The sequence below is a fragment of the Plecotus auritus genome, assembly GCF_963455305.1.
Source record: "Plecotus auritus genome assembly, chromosome: 7".
NCBI classification, from domain to species: Eukaryota; Metazoa; Chordata; class Mammalia; order Chiroptera; family Vespertilionidae; genus Plecotus; species Plecotus auritus.
Window position 1 is genome coordinate 16,443,879 of NC_137774.1, and position 26,126 is coordinate 16,470,004.

Genomic DNA, 26,126 nt, shown 5'->3' on the forward strand with positions numbered 1-26,126 from the left:
CAATACTAAAAAATATTGGTATAATTTTTTATTTTTATTTTTTTTACTCTTTTTTTAAAATATATTTTATTGTTTTTTTACAGAGAGGAAGGGAGAGAGGTAGAGAGTTAGAAACATCAATGAGAGAGAAACATCGATCAGCTGCCTCCTGCACACCTCCTACTGGGGATGTGCCCGCAACCCACGTACATGCCCTTGACCAGAATCGAACCTGGGACCTCTCAGTCCGCAGGCCGACGCTCTATCCACTGAGCCAAACCGGTTAGGGCTAATTTTTTTATTTTTATTGATTTTTTACAGAGAGGAAGGGAGAGGGATAGAGAGCCAGAAACATCGATGAGAGAGAAACATCGATCAGCTGCCTCCCGCACACCCCCTACTGGGGATGTGCCCGCAACCAAGGTACATGCCCTTGACCGGAATCGAACACGGGACCCTTCAGTTGGCAGGTCGACGCTCTATCCACTGAGCCAAACCGGTTAGGGCTAGTGGTATAATTTTATATTCCATAAGAATTCAGGAAAAAAATTTCACAGCTTCCTGTTAGTAAGGTTTTTTTCTATGTGTATGGTGCCCAGAACCTCAAACTAATAACAAATATAAATATCTTGGAGGAGTGGGAGAGTATAAATTAAAGATGTGTTTAATAGATCTTACTTGAAGGATCGATCATTATATACCTAGCCACAGAGTTGATTTTAACAGGAATGCTGATGAAATTGGTCATCACCAGAATAACTCATTATGCTTTACTAGAGCTGTTGGCAGAGGTAGATTCACCCCTATTGTTTATGTTTCAACTCCACCATAAAGTGAAAAGGAAAGAATGAGATGGAAAATTTAAACATCTACAGTGTAATTTACCCAGGCATTAACAAAAATTATTTGTTCTAAAAGAGAAAGTAGTAAAGACGTTGAACTTGACCCTAAGATAAGCTTCTGTAAACAAACACCTTTATGTGGATGAAAGAATTTCATAGTTTGGAACTTTTATATTCTGATTTCAATCTCTCTGAGTTTAAGGATATTGTTCCTTAAATGTTTTATGTCCAAATATTTTAATAATGTTTTCCCATTTTCAACTAGTGACAAACTACATTCTAGGTTTAGCCTTTGAAGCAAATTGAGACCAAATTTTCTGGGGAAAGATTTCCAAATTTTTATAGCTTTCTTTTCCTGTAGATATCTGACTTGTAAATAGGTAGTTAACATTTCCAATTACCAATTTTTTAAAAAACCTTATTTTCTTAAAACAGTTTTAGATTTACAAAAACATTATAAAGATATTACAGGGAGTTCCCATATAACCCACATCCCATTTCCTGTATTATGAACATCTTACAGTAGTATACATGTAACATTTTTTATAGTGATTGAACCAATATTGATCATTCTATTATTCATTCTGAAGTCACTCAAGAGGTTTTTTTTAAAGGTGAAATTGGCCCTGACCGGTTTGGCTCAGTGGATAGAGCATCGGCCTGCGGACTCAAGGGTCCCGGGTTCGATTCGCCCAAGGGCATGTACCTTGATTGCGGGCACATCCCCAGTAGGGGGTGTGCAGGAGGCAGCTGATTGATGTTTCTCTCTCATCTATGTTTCTGGCTCTCTCTCCCTCTCCCTTCCTTTCTGTAAAAAATCAATAAAATATATATTTTTTAAAAAGGTGAAATTGCCTACTATTTTTAATAGTAAGTCTCTGGGAAATACTGGATTAACAGGTCATCAAGAAAGACTTATTTTTTCTTTAATCAGCATTACTGAGGTAAAATTTTATGTACAATAAGTTAATCATTTATGTATATAGTACAGCAAGTTTTCATGAAAGTACATAGTCAAATCACCATCATCACAACCAAGTTATAAAACATTTTTATCATCCCAAAAAAGTGCCTTTATGCTCCTTTCCTTAAAAAAAAAAAAAAATGTTTTTATTGACTTCAGAGAGGGAGAGGGAGAGAGGATTAGAAACATCAGTGATGAGAGAATCATTGATTGGCTTTCTCCTGCACATCCCCTATTGGGGAGCAAGCCTGCAATCCTGGCATGTGCCCTGACTGGGCACCAAACCTCTTGGTTCCTGGGTCAGTGCTCAACCAAAGAGCCACACCGGCTGGGTTATGCTCCTTTCCTTTTTTATTTTAGAGGGGAAGGGAAGGGGAGAGAGAGAAACATCAATGTGAGAGGTGAGAGAGACACACACGGATTGGTTGCACCCCAACCAGGGGTGACCAAGGCCAGATGAAGCCTGCATCCTTGGTATGTGCCCTTGACAGGAACCAAACCCGGGACGCTTCAGTCCGTGGGCCAATGTTCTATCCATTGAGCCTAACTGGCTAGGGCTATGCTCCTTTCCTTTTAATTGCTTTCCCCTACCCCAGCCCCTGACAACCATTGATCTACTCTCTGTCACTTTCTAGACTTGCCCTTTCTAGAAATATTCTAGTAGAATGTCATGTATGTGGAGTCATATAGTATGTCATTTTTTTTGTGTTTGATTTCTTTCACTTAGCATAAAGTTTTTTTTTTTTAAATATATTTTATTGATGTTTTACAGAGAGAGGAAGGGAGAGGGATAGAGAGTTAGAAACATCCATGAGAGAGAAACATCGATCAACTGCCTCTTGCACACCCCCTACTGGGGATGTGCCCGCAACCAAGGTACATGCCCTTGACCGGAATTGAACCTGGGACCCTTCAGTCCGCAGGCCGATGCTCTATCCACTGAGCCAAACGGGTCAGGGCTAGCATAAAGTTTTTGAGATGTGTTGTGCATGTATGGGAACTGTTCATTCCTTTTTTATTACAGAGTATTCAGTTGTATATATATGCTGCACTTTGTATCCATTTGCAAATCCATATTTGTCTTGTTTCCACTTTTTGGCTATTCTGAATAAAGATGCTATGAACATTGTGTACAGATCTTTGTGGGGACATATATTTTCATTTATCTTGGATAATTAGAAATTGTATGTCAGGTTATATGGTAAGTATATATTTAACTTTTTTTTTTAAACTGGCCAACTGTTTTCCAAAGTGGCTGTACCATTTTGCATTTCCACCACCAATGTATGAGGATACCAATTTGCTCCACATCCTTACCAACAATTGATATTATCAACCTTTTTTATTTTTGCCATTTTAGTGGGTTGTAATAGTACATCCTTGTGGTTTTGATTTGCATTTCTTCTAATGACTAAGAGTATTGAGCATCTTTTTGTGTGCTGTTTTGCCATTTCTATATCTTTTTTGGTGCAGTATCTACTCAGGGTTTTTTTTCTTTTGTCATTTTTATCGGGTTGCTTATCTTATTGAGTTTTGGCATTATTTATATAAAGACAATTTTAAACTTCTTGACCAAAACAGTATGTTTTGAAGTTTATTTTCAATGTATAAGTGAACTAAGTGAATAGAATAAAAAGCTCTTAAGTAATGGCTTAGTAGTTAACTGACATATAAATGTTGTTTTGCATGTCTAAGAACTAAAGAACAGATCTAGTAGAAATACAAGGTATTTTTTACGTGCCATTCCCATTGCCCAAGATGTATGAGCCTCTTTCTCCAAATCTGCTCTAGGGAGTGCTTACTGTTTTGTTTGTTTGCTTTAAAAAAAATCTGAAGTGATAGTTGTTGGTTAGTGTCCAGATGCTTTGAGAACCAGCCTTATGGCTGTGTTTCAGATGTTTGTTTTAATCATACCTATCTGTTCCAAATAGTATGTCTCATCTTCCTCATACACTCTGTGGGGACTGACTGCCAAATAAACTTTTAGAAACATTGAAGACCCATTAAAAAGCAAAGCAAAATAAATATTACTTCACAGTCACATGAAACTCAAATACCATTTTTATTGTAAAAGGAGGAAGTATGGCTTATTTTACATTATGGTTGGTTAAAATAATGGCATTTTCATGTATATGTGTATACTGTCAACTCTTGACATGCTGTAGGATATTACATGTCAGTTATAACTCCTTTCTTTAATAAAAAATACTGATATTTCTCTGTGGCCATCTCCTCTAAGAAATCTAAACACACACACACACAGAGGCAACTGTGGATTTTATTTATTTATTTATTTATTTATTTATTTATTTATTTATTTATTATTAAGGTATTATATGTGTACATATCTTACCATTGCCCCCCCACCCCACTCCCATACATGCCCTCACCCCCCAATGTTTTGCATCCATTGGTTATTCTTACATGCATGCATATAAGTCCTTCGGTTGATCTCTTATTTCCCCCACCTCTCCCTAACCTTCCCGCTGTAATTTGACAGTCTGTTTATTATTTTCCATTACTTGATCTCCAGTTTCTAATGGCTACAGCAGACTGCCCTAAGCTCACTATTTCAAAAAGGGAAATGAGTTCCAAAAAGAATGGGAAAGAGATTGCAATTAAAACCCATTTTTTAAGGAGGTTATGATGATTGACCAAATTGTGATCCGTAACATTTGGGTTATTTGCATCTCAATAAGGATAACCTAAAGTTTCTCGGGGAGGCAGTTTTGTCTTATATTTGAACCATTTTTTCATTTCCTGGAGTAGACTATTCATTATTCGGCAGACAGTATATGAACAACTACTTAATATTACATGTGTGATGTATAGTTTTATCAGTCAAAAAGAGGCCCTCTTTTGACCCCATTCCATAAAGGAATGAGAACTATTTAAGAGATGTAGGAGGAAGAGAGGTGGGGCAATTTGTAGGAAAGAAATTCAGGTCAGCTTACTTTTTTTTTTTTTTTTAATATATTTTATTGATATTTCACAGAGAGGAAGGGAGAGGGATAGAGAGCTAGAAACATCGATGAGAGAGAAACATCGATCAGCTGCCTCCTGCACACCCCCCACTGGGGATGTGCCCGCAACCAAGGTACATGCCCTTGACCGGAATCGAACCCGGGACCCTTCAGTCCGCAGGCCGACGCTCTATCCACTGAGCCAAACCGGTCTCGGCAGCTTACTTTTTTTATATCCCATCATCTGAGCACTCTTGGATTCAAATTCCTAGATTATGTTGTTTCATTCTCTTCTTCCAGAGAGATAATGATTAACTCACAGGGAATTCTGTTTTTACAAGCTTGAATCACTTGGTTGCGTTTTAGTAAACACAGTGAATCTGTGTTTTGCTATTCCTTCCTTCCTTTACTTATGCTCTAAATTTCTAATAGCATTATACCAATCTGTTTGGTTCATCAAAGCCCATGTGCATGAGATAACATGATCATGATCTGATTGTGGCGTATGTGTGATAGTGGGTTAAATTTTGCTGTTTTCTTGTCTGTGCTATCAATTCTTATGGGGAAAGGCAGATAATTTTTAAATGATCCATTAGGAGAAATATGATATTAAACTCCAAAAGAAAACCTTGTTTTTTTTTCCAGAAATTTTAAAAAACAAGGCCTGAAACTTTAGTTTCTGTTTCAGATTTTGGCTCTTCATAGCTCCTTGTAATCTATTCAGAAACTTAAAATTTTAAGTGAAATGAATTAAACTAGTTCTCTAGGAAACCTAAATAGTTATTACTATAGAGTAAAAACATATTCCTATAGATTTTATTGAATTTTCACATGCACACAAAATTTGTTCTTTCTCTAAAATAATTGATGGGCGGCCTGCAAGCTGAGCCTGGAAACTGGTTCAGAAAAGCAAAATAGCAAACATGGTAATTGTGAGAATATATTTGTACACATGACTGGAAGGATAGAGTTTAAAGGACCCTCCCCAATGGCATCAAGTGTTATTCAGACCCGACTTACATGCAGAAATAATGGTAGCAGAGACCTCAAACTCTTCATAGTTATGGGAGAGCATCCTACTGAAGGTATCAGGGTCTAAATATGCTCCACTGACTTAAAAACTGTCTATTCTCTTTTGAAAAGCTGAGTATTTGTTTTGCCTTTATGTCTTACCATTCCTCTGAAGAACAGAAGGCACATTATACTGGACACTTCCCCTTGCATTCTGAGGTAGGTAGAGTATAAGCACTTCTTTAAAACTGTGACTTTTTACTCAAACACACACAAAAAGTTATTTACAGCGTTATATATTTCTAAATGTCTTGCTGTTGACTTTGAGATGTAATTATGCTGTTGTCATGTCCACCCTTTATTGCTAAGGGTGTGGTAGATTTAGATAATTTGGCAGGTACAGTTTTATAGTGTGGATGTTTCCATGCACCTCTTTGATATTAATTTAATTCTTGCTGAACATTTCTCTTAATCATGGTAGTAAGCAGGCTTCAAAATTCCAAGTAATCCAAGTTCCTAAATATCTGTGAGACAGCTTCTTGAGGTATGGGAGGAGGCGGCTGCTAAACATATCCCCCAGCCTTCCCCCTGCCCTGCAGAACATCTTCCATCTGTGTCCGCTCAGTTGGGGGTTAGGGTGGTAATAAGATCAGGAATTGCAGACATGAAATCTTTTAATTGAAACTTCCTGTTGAACTCATGGATTTGGGTTCTTTAAGTGTATGTTTTTATGAATATATATAGTAGGAATGAAAGTATAACTGACAGTGGTTGAGTTTGAGGAATGCTTCATTTCCAGGCTATAAAATGCTATTTCTCATCTCTTTCTCTCTTAGATTACAGCAAAATGGATATACCAAATGCCCCAACTTCCAAATGTATCACTTATTGGAAAAGAAAGGTTAAGTCTGAATACATGAGACTTCGACAACTTAAACGGCTTCAGGCAAATATGGGTGCAAAGGTAAAAATAATTTCCAAGTGAAAGGTTCTGTATTTTAACATATTGATCCATTGTGGAGGGGTTGAATTTTTTCAACTCTTCTCTTGAAATCCTAACTACTTTTTTCTTGCCTTTGCTAGGCTCTGTATGTAGCAAATTTTGCAAAGGTTCAAGAAAAAACCCAGATCCTCAATGAAGAATGGAAGAAGCTACGTGTTCAACCTGTTCAGTTGATGAAGCCTCTGAGTGGGCATCCTTTTCTCAAAAAGGTACTTCTGGGTATCTAAGCTCAGCCTTCCTCTCTTCCTTGGACTTGTATTTGTGATTAGAAAATGAGTAAAGATAATGGGTACAGTTGTTACAGTAAACTTTGAATAACCGGAATGGTAAATCTGTAGCTTAAAGAACCTTTTTGCCTGTTGTTCTCCTCAGTTAATGAGCATAATCATGAGTTTTTCATAGATAAAAAAACAATACATTTGCTGTCTACTTTCCTGGGTTGTATGTTCAGGCTTCAAATCAACCATTTTTTGTGCCTGGTTTGGCACTTTCCGCATTTTGATACTGGAAAAAAAAATGCCTTGGATAATGGACAGGAATATATTGATCAAAGGGATATCCCGCCAAAACCGGTTTGGCTCAGTGGATAGAGCGTCAGCCTGCGGACTGAAAGGTCCCAGGTTCGATTCCGGTCAAGGGCATGTAACTTGGTTGCGGGCACATCCCCAGTGGGAGGTGTGCAGGAGGCAGCTGGTCGATGTTTCTCTCTCATCGATGTTTCTGACTATCACTCTTCCTTCCTCTCTGTAAAAAATCAATAAAATATATTAAAAAAAAAAAGGGATATTCCTTATTGTAAATTTACACATATATTAGTTTCCTAAAGAGATAATAATTTTAAGATATAAAAATCAGGGAGCATATTAAGAGTAACTTTATTTTCCAAAGCAAAATATGACTATACTTTCATTTGCTTCCCCCTGTACTGTCCCCATCACCTGTGCAGCTAAGTTGAGGTCCGCTTCCTTAAAGTTTAGGTCTTCAGGAAAACTTCCTCATCTTCCTCCTCATCTCTTAGGACTTTCAGAGGTCCTCTGCTCTTATGTACAGCCCAAAGAGACCAACAGTTTTAGGTTGAAATAAACATCAAGTGTGGGGTTTGAAATAAACATCATTGAGTATGTGCTGGATTCGGTAGAGGATACAAAGGTGAATAAGAGATAGTTCCTACTTTCCACAGGTTTATAGTGGTTCCTTTTAGAAACTGTTACAAAACCCTCAGCTTATTTATTTGAAAGAACTAGAAGGCTACTGGGATCATTTTGGAAGGAAACTCCAATTCTCTCGAGTTGTGTGCTTGCCTTTCCCTCTCCATATCATTGTTTATATTTCAGTGTACCATTGACAGCATTTTCCCGGGATTTGCAAGCCAACATATGCTAATGCGGTCTCTGAACACAGTTGCATTGGTTCCCATTATGTATTCCTGGTCCCCGCTCCAGCAGAACTTTATGGTATGTATTGAAAGCAATGTGATAATTATTTAAACTCTATGATTTTCTTATGTTAATATGCTGGCACTCCTCTTAAGATAAATATTGTCAGTATATGTAACAAAGCTTGGACATGCAGGGCAGAATGCTTTTAGAGTAATTTAAAAAGTATATTGCAAGTTGCTCTAACTTGGTAGGTATTTGCGCTCTGACGTATACTTCTGCACTGATGATGGTTCTTTTTTCTTTCTTTCTTTCTTTTTTTTTTTTTTTTTTTTTTTTTTTGAATGAGTGAGACTGGGCAAGACTCCAATTTTCCCTTACTACCTTGTCCAATTTTATAACATGTGCAATTAAATGCAGTCTAAGTCAGACACTTGAGGCTCAAGCAGGTTGACAACTCCCTGCTGATGGCTCAATCCTTTCTAAATCCTGTAAAGTCAAGATGCTATGAAAGCAACTGAGATAAATGAGGTGCACAGGGATCCACAATCCTTTCATCTGGGCCTTTATGCTAACTCCTACTAGGGTTTTTTGTGGTACTGATAAGCAGTCTCTAAATACTGCCATAGCTTATCATCTGCCTGGTGACAGATAACAATTCAGCAGAATAAAATATGGGTTTACAGAAGGGAATCCTCAGAATTAAATTTCAGAGTAATTTTACTCTGATACTTGAGGATTTAAGAATGACTGTGTTCACTGTTGAATCAAAAAAAGGAAAAATCCATTAGTATTGCTTATTACCAGAAAATATTGTAGTTCATACATTGTGATTGACTTTAGGTTCCTACTGAGTGTAAGTGACATGAATTATAATCATATTTGTTATTATGATTATTAGAGTGGTTAGTCTTAGAGTATATAATAGAATATCCAAAAATTTATGGTTGCCCAGTTTCTGTTCTAAATATTTTAGTTATATTGCAGATTATATTTTTGGAAGCCATCCATCTCATTTAATCTCTATGTATGAGAAGAATTAGAATTGAAGACTTTTTAAACTGTTGTTTAGGTGATATTCATACCTATTTCACAATAATGTTTAGTGAATAAAAAGTGATGATGGAATCACTGTGAAAAACAAATGTACTACCAAATTTTAGGTGTTAGTGGAAATAGCTTTATTAGTATCATGCAAACCGTTTGGTAGTTAATATCCTCCTGTAGTTAAACTTACTTCCCCCCCCCCTAAAAGTAGCATTGCCCTCTTCATTTGAGGTTTTGTTGACAAAACAAAATAACCAGGTTTTTAAACTCAGGCCACTGTGACCAAAGTCATTTTCAGGAGATTCAGGTAGCAAAAAGGCTCAGCAAATATTTCATTAAGTAGAAAAGAGGAGGTGCATAGTCGATTCATGGAAGAAATCACATCTGGTTTGATTTCAGGTAGAAGATGAGACAGTTTTGTGCAATATTCCCTACATGGGAGATGAGGTGAAAGAAGAAGATGAGACTTTCATTGAAGAGCTGATCAATAACTACGATGGGAAAGTACACGGTGAAGAAGGTAATGGTGCTGGGCTCTTCGTGAGAAAACTGTTAGAATGGTGCCTGTTCTTTGGTCCATCATCTTCCTCTTATCTCCTGCCTTACGGTATACACACTAAAGAATATTTCAGTGTAGCCCTAACCGGTTTGGCTCAGTGCATAGAGCGTCAGCCTGCGGACTGAAGGGTCCCAGGTTCAATTCCGGTCAAGGGCATGTACCTTGGTTGCGGGCACATCCCCAGTAGGAGGTGTGCAGGAGGCAGCTGATTGATGTTTCTCTCTCATCAATGTTTCTAACTCTCTTTCCTTCTCCCTTCCTCTCTGTAAAAAATTAATAAAATATATTTTTAAAAAAAGAATATTTCAGTATAATCACGTGGCTGAGAGTAGAAATTTTATATTAAAGAATTTCCAGTTAAATTTTAAAAGGAGTTTGGACATAAAAGGATCATATAGTAATCAGTGACGAGAGAGAAAGTTCAGTGTACAAATAAGTTTGATTTTAGAAGTTTTTCGTAAATCCATCCAAAGACATTTCTCTTCATTTTCCTTTCTCTGAGAATGGCAATGAGCATAACCTCTCTGTCCTATGACTTTGATCCAGATATCCCCTGTATCTCTCAGAAATTGGTTATAATATCCTGACTTTCCTAAAAGAAAGTCATTTGGATTTAGTTGTAGTTTTAGAAGTAGTTTTTGAAAAGGCTGTTAGTGTACAAGAACTGGGAAGATAGGGAGAGACTCCCCATGGATTTGCTTTTTTGACAATTTTAGGTGTTACGGTGCTGTTGAATGCATTTATCCACTATGCCCTCTAGTGTCCAAAGACTTTCTCCTAAGATGTAGTATAACCCCCTAGATTTTAGGGGAAAAAAATGCTATCTTTTTATTCAAAGCAGTCACTACTGACCAGTTAACAGAAAAACCAAGTATATTTTTATTTTATAATTCTTTTTCTGTCACATTTGTATTGTTTGCACATTTCTGTGAGATTCTGTGTCTGCGGAAGTGAAGTACTCCAGTAAGAACAAAATATAGCCCTGACGGGTTTGGCTCGGTGGATAGAGCGTCGGCCTGCGGACTGGGGGGTCCCAGGTTCGATTCCGGTCAAGGACATGTACCTTGGTTGTGGGCACGTCCCCAGTGAGGAGTGTGAGGAGTGTGCAGGAGGCAGCTGATTGATGTTTCTCTCTCATCAATGTTTCTAACTCTCTATCCCTCTCCCTTCCTCTCTGTAAAAAATAAATAAAATATATTTTTTAAAAAAAGAATAAAATTTATAACTGGATTTTCCACTGGTCAGCTGAACTATTGCAGCTGTAAGAGCCAATCAAATTATTGTAATCCCCTGGTGTCCATATAAAAATGTACACATGTTATCTACCTGGGCCTCAGGAGTGAATACAACAAAACTTTCCTAGGAGGACTAATGGAATATGAAACAACCACTGTTCATCCATTTAATCCTTATGTTTCAGAGATGATTCCTGGATCTGTCCTGATTAGTGATGCTGTTTTCCTGGAGTTGGTAGATGCCCTGAATCAATACTCAGATGAGGAGGAGGAAGGGCACAATGACACCTCAGACGGAAAGCAAGATGACAGCAAAGAAGATCTGCCAGTAACAAGAAAGAGAAAACGACATGCTATCGAAGGTAAATAGCACTTCTTCCTCATATGACTTTTTTAAGTAACAGGGAGAGGCCCTGGCCAAGTAGCTAAGTTGGTTAGAGTGTCATCCTGATATGCCAAGGTTGCAGGTTCAATCTCCGGTCAGAGCACATATAAGAATCAACCAATGAATGCATAAATAACTAGAACAACAAATCAGTGTGTTTTTTTTCTCTCTCTCTCTCTCAAAATTAATTTTTAAAAAATTTATATTTAAAAAAAGAATCAACAAATGAATGCATAAATAGTTGGAACAACAAATTGATATCTCTTCCCTCCCCTCCCCTCCCTTCTCCTCTCCCTCTCCACTCATAACTTAAGATAGCTTGGGTAACCTAGCTGAGAAGAAAGTGAAACTTAGAGAATAATTATTATTAACTTCTAATTAGAAAATGGTATATTTGGAAAACGTGGGAAGTTTAAAGAACAAAATAAAATGGCCTTATACTAGTAATCGGGCCTAGGAATAGCCAGCATTAATATTTTCTTCTAGCCCTAGCTGATCTGGCTGAATGGATAGAGCATTGGCCTGCAGCCCAGGTTCGATTCTGGTGAAGGACACATGCCCGGGTTGTGGGCTCAATCCCCAGTAGGGGGTATTCAGGGGGCAGCCGATCAATGATTCTCATCATTGATCTTTATATCTCTCTCTCCCTTTCCCTTCTTCTCTGAAATCAATAAAAAAAATTTTTTTAAATTTCCTTCTAGACCTAAAAAAAATGTAAAAAAAGGAAAAAAAATATATATATATAAAGCCCTAGCTGGTTTGGCTCAGTGGATAGAGCATTGGCCTGCAGACTGAAGGGTCCTGGGTTTGATTCCAGTCAAGGGCACATGCCCGGGTTGCAGGCTCAATCCCCAGTCAGGGGCATGCAGGAGGCAGCTGATCAGTGATTCTCTCTTATCAGTGATGTTTCTATCACTCTCTACCTCTCCCTTGCTCTCTGAAATCAATTTTAAAAATATTAAAAAATATGTATATACAATGTATGTCAAATATATCTCAATTTTTTAAAGTACATATTTAAATCAACATGTTTGTATGTGTTATGTGAAATTGTGATCATGCCACATGTATGTATATATGCACATGTAATTTTTATCCCTTTTTATTTAATCTTATATCATGAACAGTTTTCCATGTTGTTAATATTTAACTAATGTTTAATTATACTCTACATTACTTAATTATTCTATATGTCCAGGAATAGTGTCTCTTTCATTGTAATAAAGTTATAATATCAGTCTTGTTCTTCAGCATGTAGGATTCTTCTATATTCAGGTCTCTCTATGAAAACTCTGGTTTTTACCTCCATATTCTATCTTGGGCAGTGGATTTTGTTGTTAATATGTAGAAGACTCTGATTTCCTTATTTACTGGTAGCCTATTAGAGAAGTCTAGATAACCTTGACTTTCTTATATATTCCTAAGCAGCCAATGGTTAGGTTAAAAAAGCAGCTCTAGCCCTAGCTGGTTTGGCTCAGTGGATAGAGCGTCAGCCTGCAGACCAAAGGGTCCCAGGTTGGATTCTGGTCAAAGGTGCTTGCTTACTTTTGTTGCAGGCTCCTCCCGGGCCTGAGCCCTGGTCAGGGCTCATGCAGGAGGCAACCAATCAATGTGTTTCTCTCACATCAATGTTTCTCTCTGTCTTTTCCTCTCTCTTCCACTTTCCCTAAAAATCAATGGAAAAATATCCTTGGGTGAGGATTAACAACAGCAGCTCTAATCAAAATGCTGTGACAAAAGAAAAAATGACCAAACAGCTTTGTTTGCATGTTCTGATTATAGATAGCACTCAGGAGCTTTTTGTCTTTTCTAATTCAGGCAACAAAAAGAGTTCCAAGAAACAGTTTCCAAATGACATGATCTTCAGTGCAATCGCCTCAATGTTCCCTGAGAATGGTGTCCCAGATGACATGAAGGAGAGGTAGGGGAAGCTGACCCTCTCAGGCCATGTAGAGTGATCAGGCAAAATTTTCATTCAAGCCTGTATTTGGTTAATAAAAAGCCTTGCTTATGGTAAGTGCATAAGGATTTTCCCACACTTCTCATTATTTTTTGCTTAGTTGCTTACCCTAAATACCTATTCCCATATTAAGGGTCATTGTTTGCTGGCTTTTGAGTAAGTCTGGGCAGAGAACTTCTTATACTTCTGCCATTTTTCTGGAGAGTTACTCCAGCACCATACTTATTAAATATTTCCCTCCCTTTCAGGCATATGCCCAGCCCAGCATAATTACAATGTTGTACTAACTCAGTTATACACCAATCTATCCTCAACAAGACTCAAAAACTCCCATACTCTCTTGGCCAGCTGTACCTGGATGATCCTCAGTACTCAATCTGTATTTTCTCGGTTAAGACATTCCCTTGGAAGGAACTCTTATCTCTCTTTTCTTAAATAGGTACCGAGAGCTAACAGAGATGTCAGACCCCAATGCACTTCCCCCTCAGTGCACACCCAACATCGATGGCCCCAATGCCAAGTCTGTGCAGCGGGAGCAATCTCTGCACTCCTTCCACACACTTTTTTGCCGGCGCTGCTTTAAATACGACTGCTTCCTTCACCGTGAGTGGGGCTACTCTGAAATGCTCTCCTTTTTCTATTCCCAGCCACCACTTCCTTCTCTTTATTTTAGTTTATCATATAGAATTCTCAGCTTCTGATCTGATGATGGTTTTACAAAGGACTAATCTATTTTCACTTGTTCAGTTATAGTGCAACATGCTTTGCATGGTTAGGACAGAATAAACAGCAACATGATTGTTTCTGACTACCTCCTAGCTTTGAAAGGATTGTGTTGATATCAGAAATGATTGGATTTTGTGCACTTTGATGGTAACTGTTTATCTCCAGATTCTCCTACACTAGCTCCCTAATTCAGTTTTGTTCCTCCCCATCCTGTCAAGTGGGTGAATCGTTGGAAACAGGACAGTGTTGTGTTTTCCAGCTTTTCATGCTACCCCTAATGTATATAAACGCAAGAACAAAGAAATCAAGATTGAACCAGAACCATGTGGCACAGACTGCTTCCTTTTGCTGGTACGTTCTTAAGCTGTTCTACTATTGTTAACTTTGTTGAAAATTGAGCAGGAAATGGTCCTTGGGCTTTCTGTTCCTGGCAACACAAAACCAAGTGAGACAGTACATAGCACTTGGGGGTTATAAAGTGCAAATGAAACATGACTTCTTCCCCGTCAGTGTGGCTCAGTTGTTGAGCATTGACCTATGACCCAGGAGGTCACGGTTCGATTCCTGGTCAGGACATATGCCTGGCTTACGGACTAGATCCCCAGTAGGGGGTGTGCAGGAGGCAGCCAATCAATGATTCTCTCTCATCATTGATGTTTCTATCTCTCCCTCTCTCTTCCTCTCTAAAATGATTAAAAATAAATAAGTAAAGCCCTAGCCAGTTTGGTTCAGTAGATAGAGCATTGGCCCACAGACTGAAGGGTCCTGGGTTCGATATGGTCAAGGGCACATTCCTCGGTTGCAGTCTCGATCCCCTGGGCGTGTGTGGGAGGCAACCAATTGATGTGTATCCCTCACATCGATGCTTTTCTCTCTCTTGGTATATTAGGACGATGCTCTAGCCAACTGAACTACCTGGCCAGGGCTATGTTAAATATTTTGAGGAAGAATATATTATAAGTGATTCTGTGTGTGTCATATCATAGCATAGGCACATAATATCAGATTCAATTCATTTTAAAACTTTTCTTTTGGAATTTCCTTTAGTGCCTACAGTATATTATTCTGAATATCCTTATTAATGGTAAATGCTTATCATTTACATGTAGTTTTAGTTTTTAGAAACAGCTAGAAATCTTTGGGAACCAAGTCTGGTAAGAAGATAGATAATCAAGCTGAACGATAGTTATTTGGTCTTTAAAAAAAAAAAAAAAAAAGCATAGCTATAAAGTAACGAAACAGTATTCCTCCAAATTTAATATACTAGTTTGGAGGGAAGTTACAAAATTAAGTAGTAATATTGCATAAATTCAGGGATTACATATTTTATTATTGAAACAGAAGAATCCTGATCCTTGTTCCCACTCTGGAACAATTAGCTATATACTCTCAAGCAAGTCCCTTCCCCTCTCTCAACCTCATTACCACTACAGGAGAATGTGTTCTCAAGTTCCAAACAGTTAACATGCAAATGAATTTTAGATATAGCTCACTGGAAAGTTGAAAATGCATAGATTATATCTTTTTAAGATTGCTTTATAGGTTAGCTCTTTTGTGAAGAGGTACTATATGTTTCTAAGTTTTTAGAATGTTTGCTAAATGGCTGTTAGATGATCGCATTTGTATGGTACAGAGCAAACAAAAGACAGGATCATTGCACGTAAGCACAGATAGTGAAGAAGATGGTTTGTGATGATGGAATAAATATGTTGATTCTGGGCCTACTCCAGTTTTCTATCTGTAATGTGTCCATTGCAGGAAGGAGCAAAGGAATACGCCATGCTCCACAACCCCCGTTCCAAGTGCTCTGGTCGGCGCCGGCGAAGGCACCACATGGTCAGTGCTTCCTGCTCCAACACTTCAGCCTCTGCTATGGCTGAGACTAAAGAAGGGGACAGTGACAGGGACACAGGCAATGACTGGGCCTCCAGTTCTTCAGGTACAGTGAACAGAAAATGATCTCTTCTTACCACACAAGAATTCTGGTAAACCCAGGATCACCATCTAACACTTAATATTACTATCTATAATAATAATAAAAGCATAATATGCTAATTAGACTGGACAGCCGAACGACCTTCCGGACATCATTCCGGATGTCCTTCCAAACAAAGCCACTGCAGCGGGGGCCAAGGCAGAGACGGTTAGGAGTGATCAGGCAGGCAAGTGAGCAGTTAGGGGCGATCAGGCAGGCAGGCAGAGTGGTTAAGGGTGAACAGGCAGGCAGGCAGAGGTGGTTAGGGCTATTAGGCAGGCAGGTGAGTGGTTAGGGGCCATTAGGCAGGCAAACAAGTGGTTAAGGGTGATCAGGCAGGCAGGCAGAGGGGTTAGGGGTAATCAGGCAGAGAGGCAGGTGAGCAGTTAGGAGCTAGCAATCCCAGATTGCAAGAGGGATGTCCGACTGCTGGTTTAGGCCTGATCTCGCAAGGATCCCTGTGGGATCCAGCCTAAACTGGCAGTCAGACATCCCCCAAGGGGTCCCAAATTGCGAGAGGGTGCAGGCCGGGCTGAGGGACACCCCCACCCCTCCGTGCATGAATTTCGTGCACCGGGCCTCTAGTGTTTTTATAAAATTGTTAATTCTGTCCACAGGTTTATCTATAAACAGTGGAGACGGGATATTTTTGTTCCTAACTAGGCTGCCTTTTAAATAAAGTACTTCTGAGTTTACGGCCAGCTACTGATCACAACTGCATTCCACCTTCTTCTGTTTCTCTTATTTCTTCCTCTCTTAGAGGCTAACTCTCGCTGTCAGACCCCCACAAAACAGAAGGCTAGTCCAGCCCCACCTCAGCTCTGTGTAGTGGAAGCACCCTCGGAGCCTGTGGAATGGACTGGGGCTGAAGAATCTCTTTTTCGAGTCTTTCATGGCACCTACTTCAACAACTTCTGTTCAATAGCGAGGCTTCTGGGGACTAAGACGTGCAAGCAGGTACTGTCTGAAAGCAGCAGGAATAAACTCGGGCCCTGCTTTCCTCACTGCTCTGTCAGCCCTTTGCCATCTTGTAAGCTGCCTGTCTGGAGAGAAACTGTCTCAGGCTCAGTCCCTCGTGAGTGGGCCATGAAGTGGGTCTCCAAACATGGGGCCTCCTGCAAAGGCCAGGCCTAGCAGTGCTTGGGGTCTGCTCTCCTCCTTGCTGAATTCTTATTTCTGTCTTTAGCCACAATCTAACTTTTCTGGATGTTTTAGCACACTTAGCTTCTTTTTTTGGTTCCAACATTTTCTTTTAAATGTGTATCCATTTCCTAGACTCCCAGGTCTTTCTGGGGATGTTCTTATCTAGTATGCTCTTTCTCCTCAGCTGCAGTGCTGTTTCTACCATCAGTCTCCTCATTGCTTTATTCTACAAATATCCTATCACAAGATTTTCTAATTACAACCCCAAAAGCTAGGCCTGGACCCTCGCCCTTCTCACTCATACCGTCACTAGAATCACGGTTTGATAGTAGCCACTCATGCTCTGAAGGCAGAACAAGACTGCAGTGGGAGCACGCTGTAGAAACGAGCCAGGGAGATAGGTGTTAAAGCCAATCGTCCAACAAGAAAGAAACACCAGAGCTTGCGCCCTGCTCACATGGCTCCTAACTTCTAGGGGAGACTCTGTGCCCTCTTCTTCATGCTTCCTTTACCTAGAACAAGCAATAGAACCATGAATTGACGTGCCCTTTGCTTTCATTGTGGAGCTCAAGCCTATTTCCCGAGGCACATGTTAACATAAAGATCTATTGAATTGGGCATAAAACAATTTTTGTGCACATTTTCCTGAGGAGACTATATATACTTTTCACAGAATCTCAAAAAGACTTATAATAAAAAATTGGGGTGGAGGGACGTTGGGAGGCTAAAAATGAATGCTATAAAGGAAAGAAGCACAATGAAAGAGAACCAGCTTTACTGAAATGCTGTCCTACTGAAGTGAGTAGTCAAGGCTGTGATGCCTCTATACCAGCAGAGGGAGCTAGTGCTGGTGTATGTCAGGTCTTACTCAGTTACACAAGGTACACAAAGTTGCCCTTCCTAAGAAGAGAGAGATACTGTTGGTAAAAATCTGCCCACACTCTGGGTTTGGTAGGCAGAACAGTGGATAAAAGCTACTAACCAGGAAAGCTATAACTGTGCTCAGTATTTCTCCTTTCTCAAGTCAGGATAAATAAGAATTAACTTCAGAGCCATTGCCACTCTGTCTCCCCGTGACTGAGGAAATGCTCAGTCAGCTGCCTGGGAGCTCTCTAGAACCCTCCTAAGCCCAGCACCTGGCTGGGCCACTTATATGGCCGCCTAGCTCAAGAAGGAGTGACAGGTTCTGTTGATTTCTCTTCCAGGTCTTTCAGTTTGCAGTCAAAGAATCACTTATCCTGAAGCTGCCAACAGATGAGCTCATGAACCCTTCTCAGAAGAAGAAAAGAAAGCACAGGCAAGGGTTGGACAAAGGACTTTCTGTGGCAGGCTGTTCCCTGTGCTTTGACCTCCCCTTGGACTTCCCATTTGCCTCTCTCTGTAGCCACTGCCCATCCGTTTGGCATTGCATAACTGAGGGCCAGCCTTCTCAGTGCTCCCTGTGGGTCTATGCCTTGGCCCAGCCTTTCTCCTGATCATGAGCTAACTTTGGTTTTCCATTTAAGCTCCTGGCCAACAGAACATGAACTGGCCTCATGGCTCCAATTGAGGCCATTTTCCTTGTTGGTGATTAGTTAATCACTGTACTCACTTCTCAACCCTGACTAGGGTTGTTTTGTTTTTGGCACTTGTATTATTTTTCTAAGTTGCATAATAACTCTGTTTTCTAGCTAGCCTTTGCTTAGAGTTGGAAGTTTTTTGTTGTGTTTTTATTTTTTTTTCTTTGTTTTTTGTTGTTGTGTTTTTAAATTGACATTCTGCCTGGCTTGGTTCCCTAATGACTATCACCTATTGAAGAAAGGAACTGACACAGATTCTAGGTATAGAAGGAAGGCCCCGTGGCTGCTCCCTCTCAGTTCCTTCACTTAGAGCATATTCCTGAAAAGCCTCCTCAACTCCCCATCCTGAAACGCCCCCACATTTCCACCTCCCCAAAGGCTGGGGAGAGGGAGGGACAATAGATTACAATAGACATAGAGGGTTTTGTTTTGTTTTGTTTTGTGTCTGTTTCTTATTTTATGTATGTTTGTTTAAGGGGAGGTTGTTTATGCTTAAATGTTGAGGCATAGGCCAGCTGGATTTGGGGTGGACTGTAGCCTCCCTATACTAGAAGAGAAGCCTCCGGTGAAGTGATTTGGGAGGACACTCCCCAATTACCAAACTGCAGTTCCTCAGAGTAGGTCACATTGTCCTTTACCCAAATCTGCAGAGTTCCCCAGGACCATGACCCAGACCCATCCTGTCTTTTTTCAGGTTGTGGGCTGCACACTGCAGGAAAATTCAGCTGAAGAAAGGTAGGTTCCAGCAGGGCCTTCTTCCGCAGTTCAGCTCGAGGTCTGAACTGTGAACATCCTCTCCCCACCTGCAGCTGCACTTGTTGACCCTACACCGCTTCCGCAGGTTGCAGTGTTTCTGCAGCAGCTGAGAACAGCTCAGCTTCTCGCTGCAGCTGTGGAGACCTCTTAGGCAGTAGAGTTACGGGCCTTGTGGTCTCTGACTTTCGTGATTTGCCATGTGCCAGATCCTAGACTTCATTTAATGTTCAGAATAGCTGCACTATAGTCCTGGACTATTTCTACACTTTTGCCGCAAAACAAATCACGCCATTGTAGCTTATGAACAACCATCACCTAGGACTGCCATCATCAGGTGCTAGATGCGGATCCCAGGTTATGGTAGAACAAGCCTTTGAGTCAGCACCCCCGGACACTTGAGAGGGATGGCCACTAGGGAGCATGAGTGCAGCAGTGCCCTGGTCTATTCTTTTCTCTTCTAGATAACTCTTCCACACAAGTGTACAACTACCAACCCTGCGACCACCCAGACCGCCCCTGCGACAGCACCTGCCCCTGCATCATGACTCAGAATTTCTGTGAGAAGTTCTGCCAGTGCAACCCAGACTGTAAGAGTTCTTCGTTTTCTCCTGTAGTCTGTCAACACAGCCAGCCCAATGCATCCCACGTTTCCCTCCCCTCCTGCGCCTTTTGCTGCTGATGGGCCTTTTGATATTCTCTTCGCTGTGTTTTAAGCATTCTGCAAGAGACTTAAGATATGGAAAAGTAATTTTTAAAAAAACCTTACGCGTATGATTCTAAAAGCAACCATTATACAGGTGCTTTCCCAACTCTACCTTCCAGGGCAGAAGTAAGAAACATGGGCATCTTTTTCCTTACAGTGCAGTCACAGCCTCCCTTTCCAGAATGTTTTGTAACATGTACAGGTTACAATTCTGTATATATTTTAGTTTACTATCTGGAATTTTAGTATCGGGTTGGTCTGTATGTCAGCAGAAGGTAGGATAGGGGCTAAAGTGCTTCTCTTTTAGCCATGACCTTCCCCCGTCAAGGCAGTTTGATGGCAGCCTCCAGAGCTTGCAGAACTTGGTGTCCAGGCAGTTCTGCTAGAAATACCTCCTCTAACCCGTAGCAGTTATCAATCTTAACCACAGCAGAGGGGAGGGCTGTGGGTGGAGGAGGGTGGCATAGAACGGATGTATTATTTTCTCAAAGTGGTTTTTGTTTTGATGATCAGAATTTACCAGTGAAAAACACTGATTTTATTTTCTGGGGGCACTATCCACCTCCCTTCCGAATTCCACCGAGGAGGAGGGAGAGCATTGTTGGGGAATCTCTAGGAAATATATCTCCATAGTCAAGCCTGCTTTTTTCACTCTCAGGCATGAATGTTGGGAGGCACTACATGTTCTTTGGAAAATTTTTGAGTATATGATTATTGGGAAGGGAATGTCTCCTATTTTGCCAAATATCCTTGAATACATAACATTTACTTTTCTGCTGTCCCTTGAGTCAAACCCAGCACTAGCCTGCTTCTCTTCCTAACCTTACCTGTTGTCCCACCAGGTCAGAATCGTTTCCCTGGCTGTCGCTGTAAGACCCAGTGCAATACCAAGCAGTGTCCTTGCTATCTGGCCGTGAGAGAGTGTGACCCCGACCTGTGTCTCACCTGTGGGGCCTCAGAGCACTGGGACTGCAAAGTGGTTTCCTGTAAAAACTGCAGCATCCAGCGAGGACTCAAGAAGGTGAGGGCTTTTCTCAGGATTGCTTGCCGGGTAGTGGAGTGGGAAAGACTGAACAGTCCCCAGCAGCCTGTTTCTCCTGGCTCCTTCGAGGGTTTGTGCATGAACGTCCTTGGTAAATCCTAAACGACACACTTTTACTGAGTTAATGAAGGTTTCTGTCCCAGTGATGGATGAGAAAAGTGACCCCCTGAACCAGCCCGATGGAAAGGAGCAGAGAGGGTGGACTGGTCACTGATGTGGTCTATTTTTACTTGACACTTAGCAGTGAAGGTCCACAGGCCTAAAGGAAGAGGGGTCATGTTTCCTTTCACCACCTCCCTTTTTTGTTTTTCCTCCCAGCAGAACAGAATGGCTTAGACCTTTCTGTTTTCAGATCCTCTTAAAGAACAGTTGCTAGTTCTTTCCACCATGCTCTCCGCCCACCGTACACATGCACACCCAGCACGCACACACCCTGTAGTCTGAGGTTTGACTCCCTCTTCCCCAGCACCTGCTGCTGGCCCCCTCAGATGTGGCCGGATGGGGCACCTTCATTAAGGAGTCTGTGCAGAAGAATGAGTTCATTTCTGAATACTGTGGTGAGGTGAGTGCTATCGGTTTGGCCCACATTCTTATCTGGGGAAATGCTGATGAGAAACCCTGATTTTCTGTGGTCCAGACTTCTGTGAATTAATCTCTAAATAACTCAGCTGAGTTCTCATGTGGACTCTCGGGGGATCCCACAGAACTGTTTGCAATCCTGAAACAAACCACTCTTCTTCGACTCTGGCAGTTCAGGACACAGAGGAGGGGCAGATGGGGGGCTCTCTTCAACCTTAACACTGGCCAGCTTGGGTAGGGATTGGAAGGAAATAACCCGAGCTCGGTATGTTATGATTCTCATCATGTTACTCAGTAAGCACCTGTATGTGACGCTGCCCCTCCCACTCCTGTCTAGGGACAGGGTACCATGCCTTGACCAGACAACCTCATCCTCCTTTTTGTTCCTTGTCTGTTTCTGCAGCTCATCTCTCAAGACGAGGCTGATCGACGAGGGAAGGTCTATGACAAATACATGTCCAGCTTCCTCTTCAACCTCAACAATGGTATGGAGTCTCTCTTTCTCATCCCGAAGTGGTCTTGAGTATGTCTTCCTACCACATGTCCCTTGTTCTGGTCCAGGTTCAGATCAGCTCTGAATCTTCCAACAGATGCTCAGAGCAAGGTGGTGAGATTGAACTCAGAGACACCATGAGCCACCGTTCACTTGCTTTGGGAGAACTTCCATTTCCGGGTTGTGTTTGTAATCAGAGCACTGAGCACTTATACCTCAGAAATCTCCCTCCCTAGATGGAAAGAGGAGATCCATAATTTCAGCAAAAGGGGGGGGAGCGGGGACCCAAAGGGGGTATTCCCATGTGAAGGTGCATTCTTATACTGCCTGCTTTCCCAGCTCCTGCTAAAATTCCCACTGGATCGTCTTGTTTCTGTTACTGTTTGATTGATTTTAAATTCAGGTTCAAGAAGCTGTGGAGTTGCCTGGTGAGTTCATGGTCTTTCTTGGTTTACTTTATACAGATTTTGTAGTGGATGCAACCCGGAAAGGAAACAAAATTCGATTTGCAAACCATTCAGTGAACCCCAACTGTTACGCCAAAGGTGAGTTCTCAGTGACTGACCTGGGAGGTGGACTGGGGATGTATGCTTCATTTACTATGATCTCTATCCGTTATTAACTTTTTTATAGCTGAGTTATTCTTTATCCAGAGATAATCATGATTAATGTCTGGTATCATTTTGATTCTCTCTCTCGGGTTTATAATCTGCTTTTTTTTTTTTTTTTACTGAATACATTATAAACATTTTTTTCCACAAACATGAGTCTTTTAAAGATAATTCTTTCTCCATATCACTAGCCAGAGAAAGAGATCTAAAAGCATAGAGGCAAAAAAAAAAGAAAAGAAAAGAAAGAAAGCACAGAGGCAACTCTATTGACTACTTTCTAATTCCACTTCATTTTATGTTTTCACTGGGAATTTGGAGAAAATCAGCCCTGAATCACTACTGATTTTTGACGTGGGGTTGACTAGGAACTTAGCCCTGGGTCTGTCCTGTTTGCAGTGGTCATGGTGAATGGGGACCATCGGATTGGGATATTTGCCAAGAGGGCAATTCAAGCTGGCGAGGAGCTCTTCTTTGATTACAGGTGAGACAGCTAGCAATGGTCCTAGAGAGGTGGTCCCAAAGGTGGGAAGGGTGGCTGTTGGAATTGATTTGGGGGCTTAAGGTGAGTGATAGGGAAGCAGGAGAGGATCTCATGGTGGGCAGGGCTTTGTCTTTGTTCTGATTTCTGGTGCCTTGTCTCAGAAGGGGAGCATTGAAAACTGCTTTAAGAAGTGGGAGGGGAAGTGAAATGGGAGGGGACTCTATCTTTTTTATCACAAAAGCCTTGATAGTAATCTGGTTCCTCCTCCTGCTCTGGGACAGGTACAGCCAAGCTGATGCCCTCAAGTACGTGGGGATCGAGAGGGAGACTGATGTCCTTTAGCCCTCCTGGGCTCCATGCCAGCGCTTATGGTAGCAGCACTGTCTTTGCTTTCGTGCACACACCACTGCTGCTCAAGTTTCCTGCACTATGTGTTTCTCACACCAAGAAACCCCCACCCACTCCTCTGTAGTGTGGCCTCAGCTGTGTCCAGTAGAGACAAAACTGTCTCAGTGAGAGGGGAGGCAGAGGCAGCTAGGGCTTGGGCTCCCAGGAGAGAGTGTTGCAGAAGTCAGTGTTGCATCTCAGGCCTCAGAGGAAGAGAGCACAGGTGGGAGGTGGGTGATGTATGCGTGATTTCTTGTCACCCAGGCGGTGGGCCTCAGGAATCAACTTGGGCGGTTCCTAACAAGCATTAGCCTGTAATTATAACTTTCCAAATCCAGGGTCCTTATGTAATTGGGTTGCCAGCATATCTCTCCGTGGTCCTAAGACCTGGAGAAGGCAGGCTAAGTGAAGTTTAGTACCTGGAGCTTATGAGTGGTCTGGGTTAAAGGTGAGCCTGGCAGGCAGCAGAGACTGAATTCAGAGGGGAGGTGGGTCACCTTACTACCTTTTCCTTCCTGGCAGGGTTCAACCTGAGAGTGGGTTCTAAGTATAGATATTCAATGCTGGGAGAAGGAAAGCTAAATGCCCTCCTTCCAGGGACAGTGAGAACCAGCCTGACAATAGTAATTAAACTGTTAAGCTTGAGGCCGAGCAGGCTTTGAGAAACCTCTGAATATTCTGGAGATGGATACGTTTTCAGATGCCCTGGAGCAAGGGCCAGTGCCCTGTTAGCTCCTTCCAAAGTTCTAGCGTAGCAACTCTAGGCAAGCATTCTGCTGCTATTGAAGAAGCGTGGAGGGGTATGCAGGCTGGTGTGAGTACTCTGGCTCCCTGGATCCGTAGTTGTTTTCAGGCCTTCCATTCCCCTTAGAGGCCAAGCCCATGGAGCCCTGTTATTTATCTCTTCCATGTAGATGGGCACAGGCCTGGACTGGGGGGGGACTGGCGGTGTGTTTGACTTTCCTGTCTGTAGCTCCTGCTGTTGGAAAGGGTGAGTTGACAGTATGTGTTTGGAGGTGGGTGAGGGACTCCCAAATTGCACGTGTTTAGGATGGCATCATGTGGGCACTATAGGCTGGCAGAGGGTATTTGAAGTGTCCAGAAGACTACCTGTGCCAGTCTGTGGTGCCATTTTCTCTGGGATTCATGCAGAGCAAAGCACTTTATTTCTTTTAGAAGCGCTGTAGATTGGGGTAGAGTTTAAGCTAATGTCTCGAGGTCCTTGCCCAATTCCCTTTCCTGGGGTAGGGGGAAGAAGAGGGGTTCTGTCTCATCACCTCGTAAGAGGAGCTGTCTTAACACAGAAGAATTTAATGGGAAAGGGCCAGCTCTGAGAGTCTGTGGCTGTGTGCTGAGCTGGCAGGGAATAAGGAGCATTGTGTTGGGTAAAAAGGACATGGGCAGGTACAGACTGGCCTAGGGAGTATTAGAATAGGGAGCAGGCTTCTCCCTCCCCTCTGGGGAATCCGACCCTCTCTCCCAGTCTGTGCTGACCATTCCCTTCCTCCAACCCCACTGGCTGTCCCATGAAGCAAGAGATAGGATTCCCTCTGGCCAAGCAGCCGCCCAGGGGTTTTTGTGGAACATGTACACACACCTACACTCACACTCACCTATTCTCACTTACCACACTTGTGGGCACATGCACTCAGCAGGGCATATGCCCAGCCAGCGCCTGACAGAAGCCTCTTCCCAACTGATTGGGCCAGCCCCCACCATGATTCTGAAATGTGTATCTGCTGTGGTTTGTAATCATTGTGTATTGGGGGCACCTTCTAGCTGGACTGTGGGCTCTGAATTACTCATAAATTATAGGGGGAAACCATAGACAGATGGAGGAGGAGGAGTTAGGTCTGCCTGAAATGCCAGGGGCTGGCCGTGAGGAACAGGTGGGGAAAAATTACATCGAGCCTTTGAGAGGCTAGACTGACCCCACCCTTGCCTCAGTGTGCAGAATCACTGTGGTCAACCTCCTCCTTCCCCACTTTCAGACCACTAATACTCCTGTTCCTCTAGCATTCCCATCCTTTCTCCCTGCTGTCCTCAACCTTTAATGACGGGTGTCAACCCCTCCCCCCAGACATGTAATGAAGAATGGAGCAAGGTGGGAGGGGGGCGGGGGCCGGGGAGGCTGGTATATGTGCGGCTTTATTGCCAGTGAATTTCACGCACTTTAAGTCCTGTGGCTTGTGACCTCTTATCTGAATAAAGTGGCAGAATCCATTTTGGCAAGGTGTGTTCCGTGTGTTTTGGGCTGGAAATGATCTAGGAATGGCGGTACAGGGGCATTTCGGCTGAAGCTTTAGCATTCTGATCCCCACTTGTCCACTGAGATGTGGGGCTGGGT

The 26,126-nt window shown here is 41.9% G+C and overlaps 1 protein-coding gene across 5 annotated transcripts in view; it reads left to right on the top strand.

Annotated features, from left to right (window-relative positions):
• EZH1 (enhancer of zeste 1 polycomb repressive complex 2 subunit) overlaps positions 1-26,009 on the top strand; it is a 29,344-nt gene extending 3,335 nt beyond the window's left edge. For 2 of the 5 annotated variants that reach the window (XM_080679728.1, XM_080679729.1), the window contains exons 2-21: positions 5,940-5,978; positions 6,596-6,723; positions 6,843-6,971; positions 8,097-8,216; positions 9,585-9,705; positions 11,165-11,341; positions 13,183-13,285; positions 13,764-13,927; positions 14,310-14,401; positions 15,809-15,989; positions 16,786-16,982; positions 18,374-18,465; positions 19,422-19,462; positions 19,945-20,070; positions 21,029-21,207; positions 21,695-21,790; positions 22,211-22,292; positions 22,765-22,845; positions 23,308-23,392; positions 23,674-26,009. In XM_080679728.1, coding sequence (XP_080535854.1) covers positions 6,607-6,723; positions 6,843-6,971; positions 8,097-8,216; positions 9,585-9,705; positions 11,165-11,341; positions 13,183-13,285; positions 13,764-13,927; positions 14,310-14,401; positions 15,809-15,989; positions 16,786-16,982; positions 18,374-18,465; positions 19,422-19,462; positions 19,945-20,070; positions 21,029-21,207; positions 21,695-21,790; positions 22,211-22,292; positions 22,765-22,845; positions 23,308-23,392; positions 23,674-23,734 — 2,244 coding nt within the window. In that variant the 5' untranslated portion in view covers positions 5,940-5,978; positions 6,596-6,606 and the 3' untranslated portion in view covers positions 23,735-26,009. Of the gene's footprint in view, positions 1-5,853; positions 5,979-6,595; positions 6,724-6,842; positions 6,972-8,096; positions 8,217-9,584; positions 9,706-11,164; positions 11,342-13,182; positions 13,286-13,763; positions 13,928-14,309; positions 14,402-15,808; positions 15,990-16,785; positions 16,983-18,373; positions 18,466-19,421; positions 19,463-19,944; positions 20,071-21,028; positions 21,208-21,694; positions 21,791-22,210; positions 22,293-22,764; positions 22,846-23,307; positions 23,393-23,673 lie in introns of those variants that run through there. The other 3 variants (XM_080679726.1, XM_080679727.1, XM_080679725.1) reach the window with 3 other exon arrangements.
• Positions 26,010-26,126: the final 117 nt, after the last annotated feature.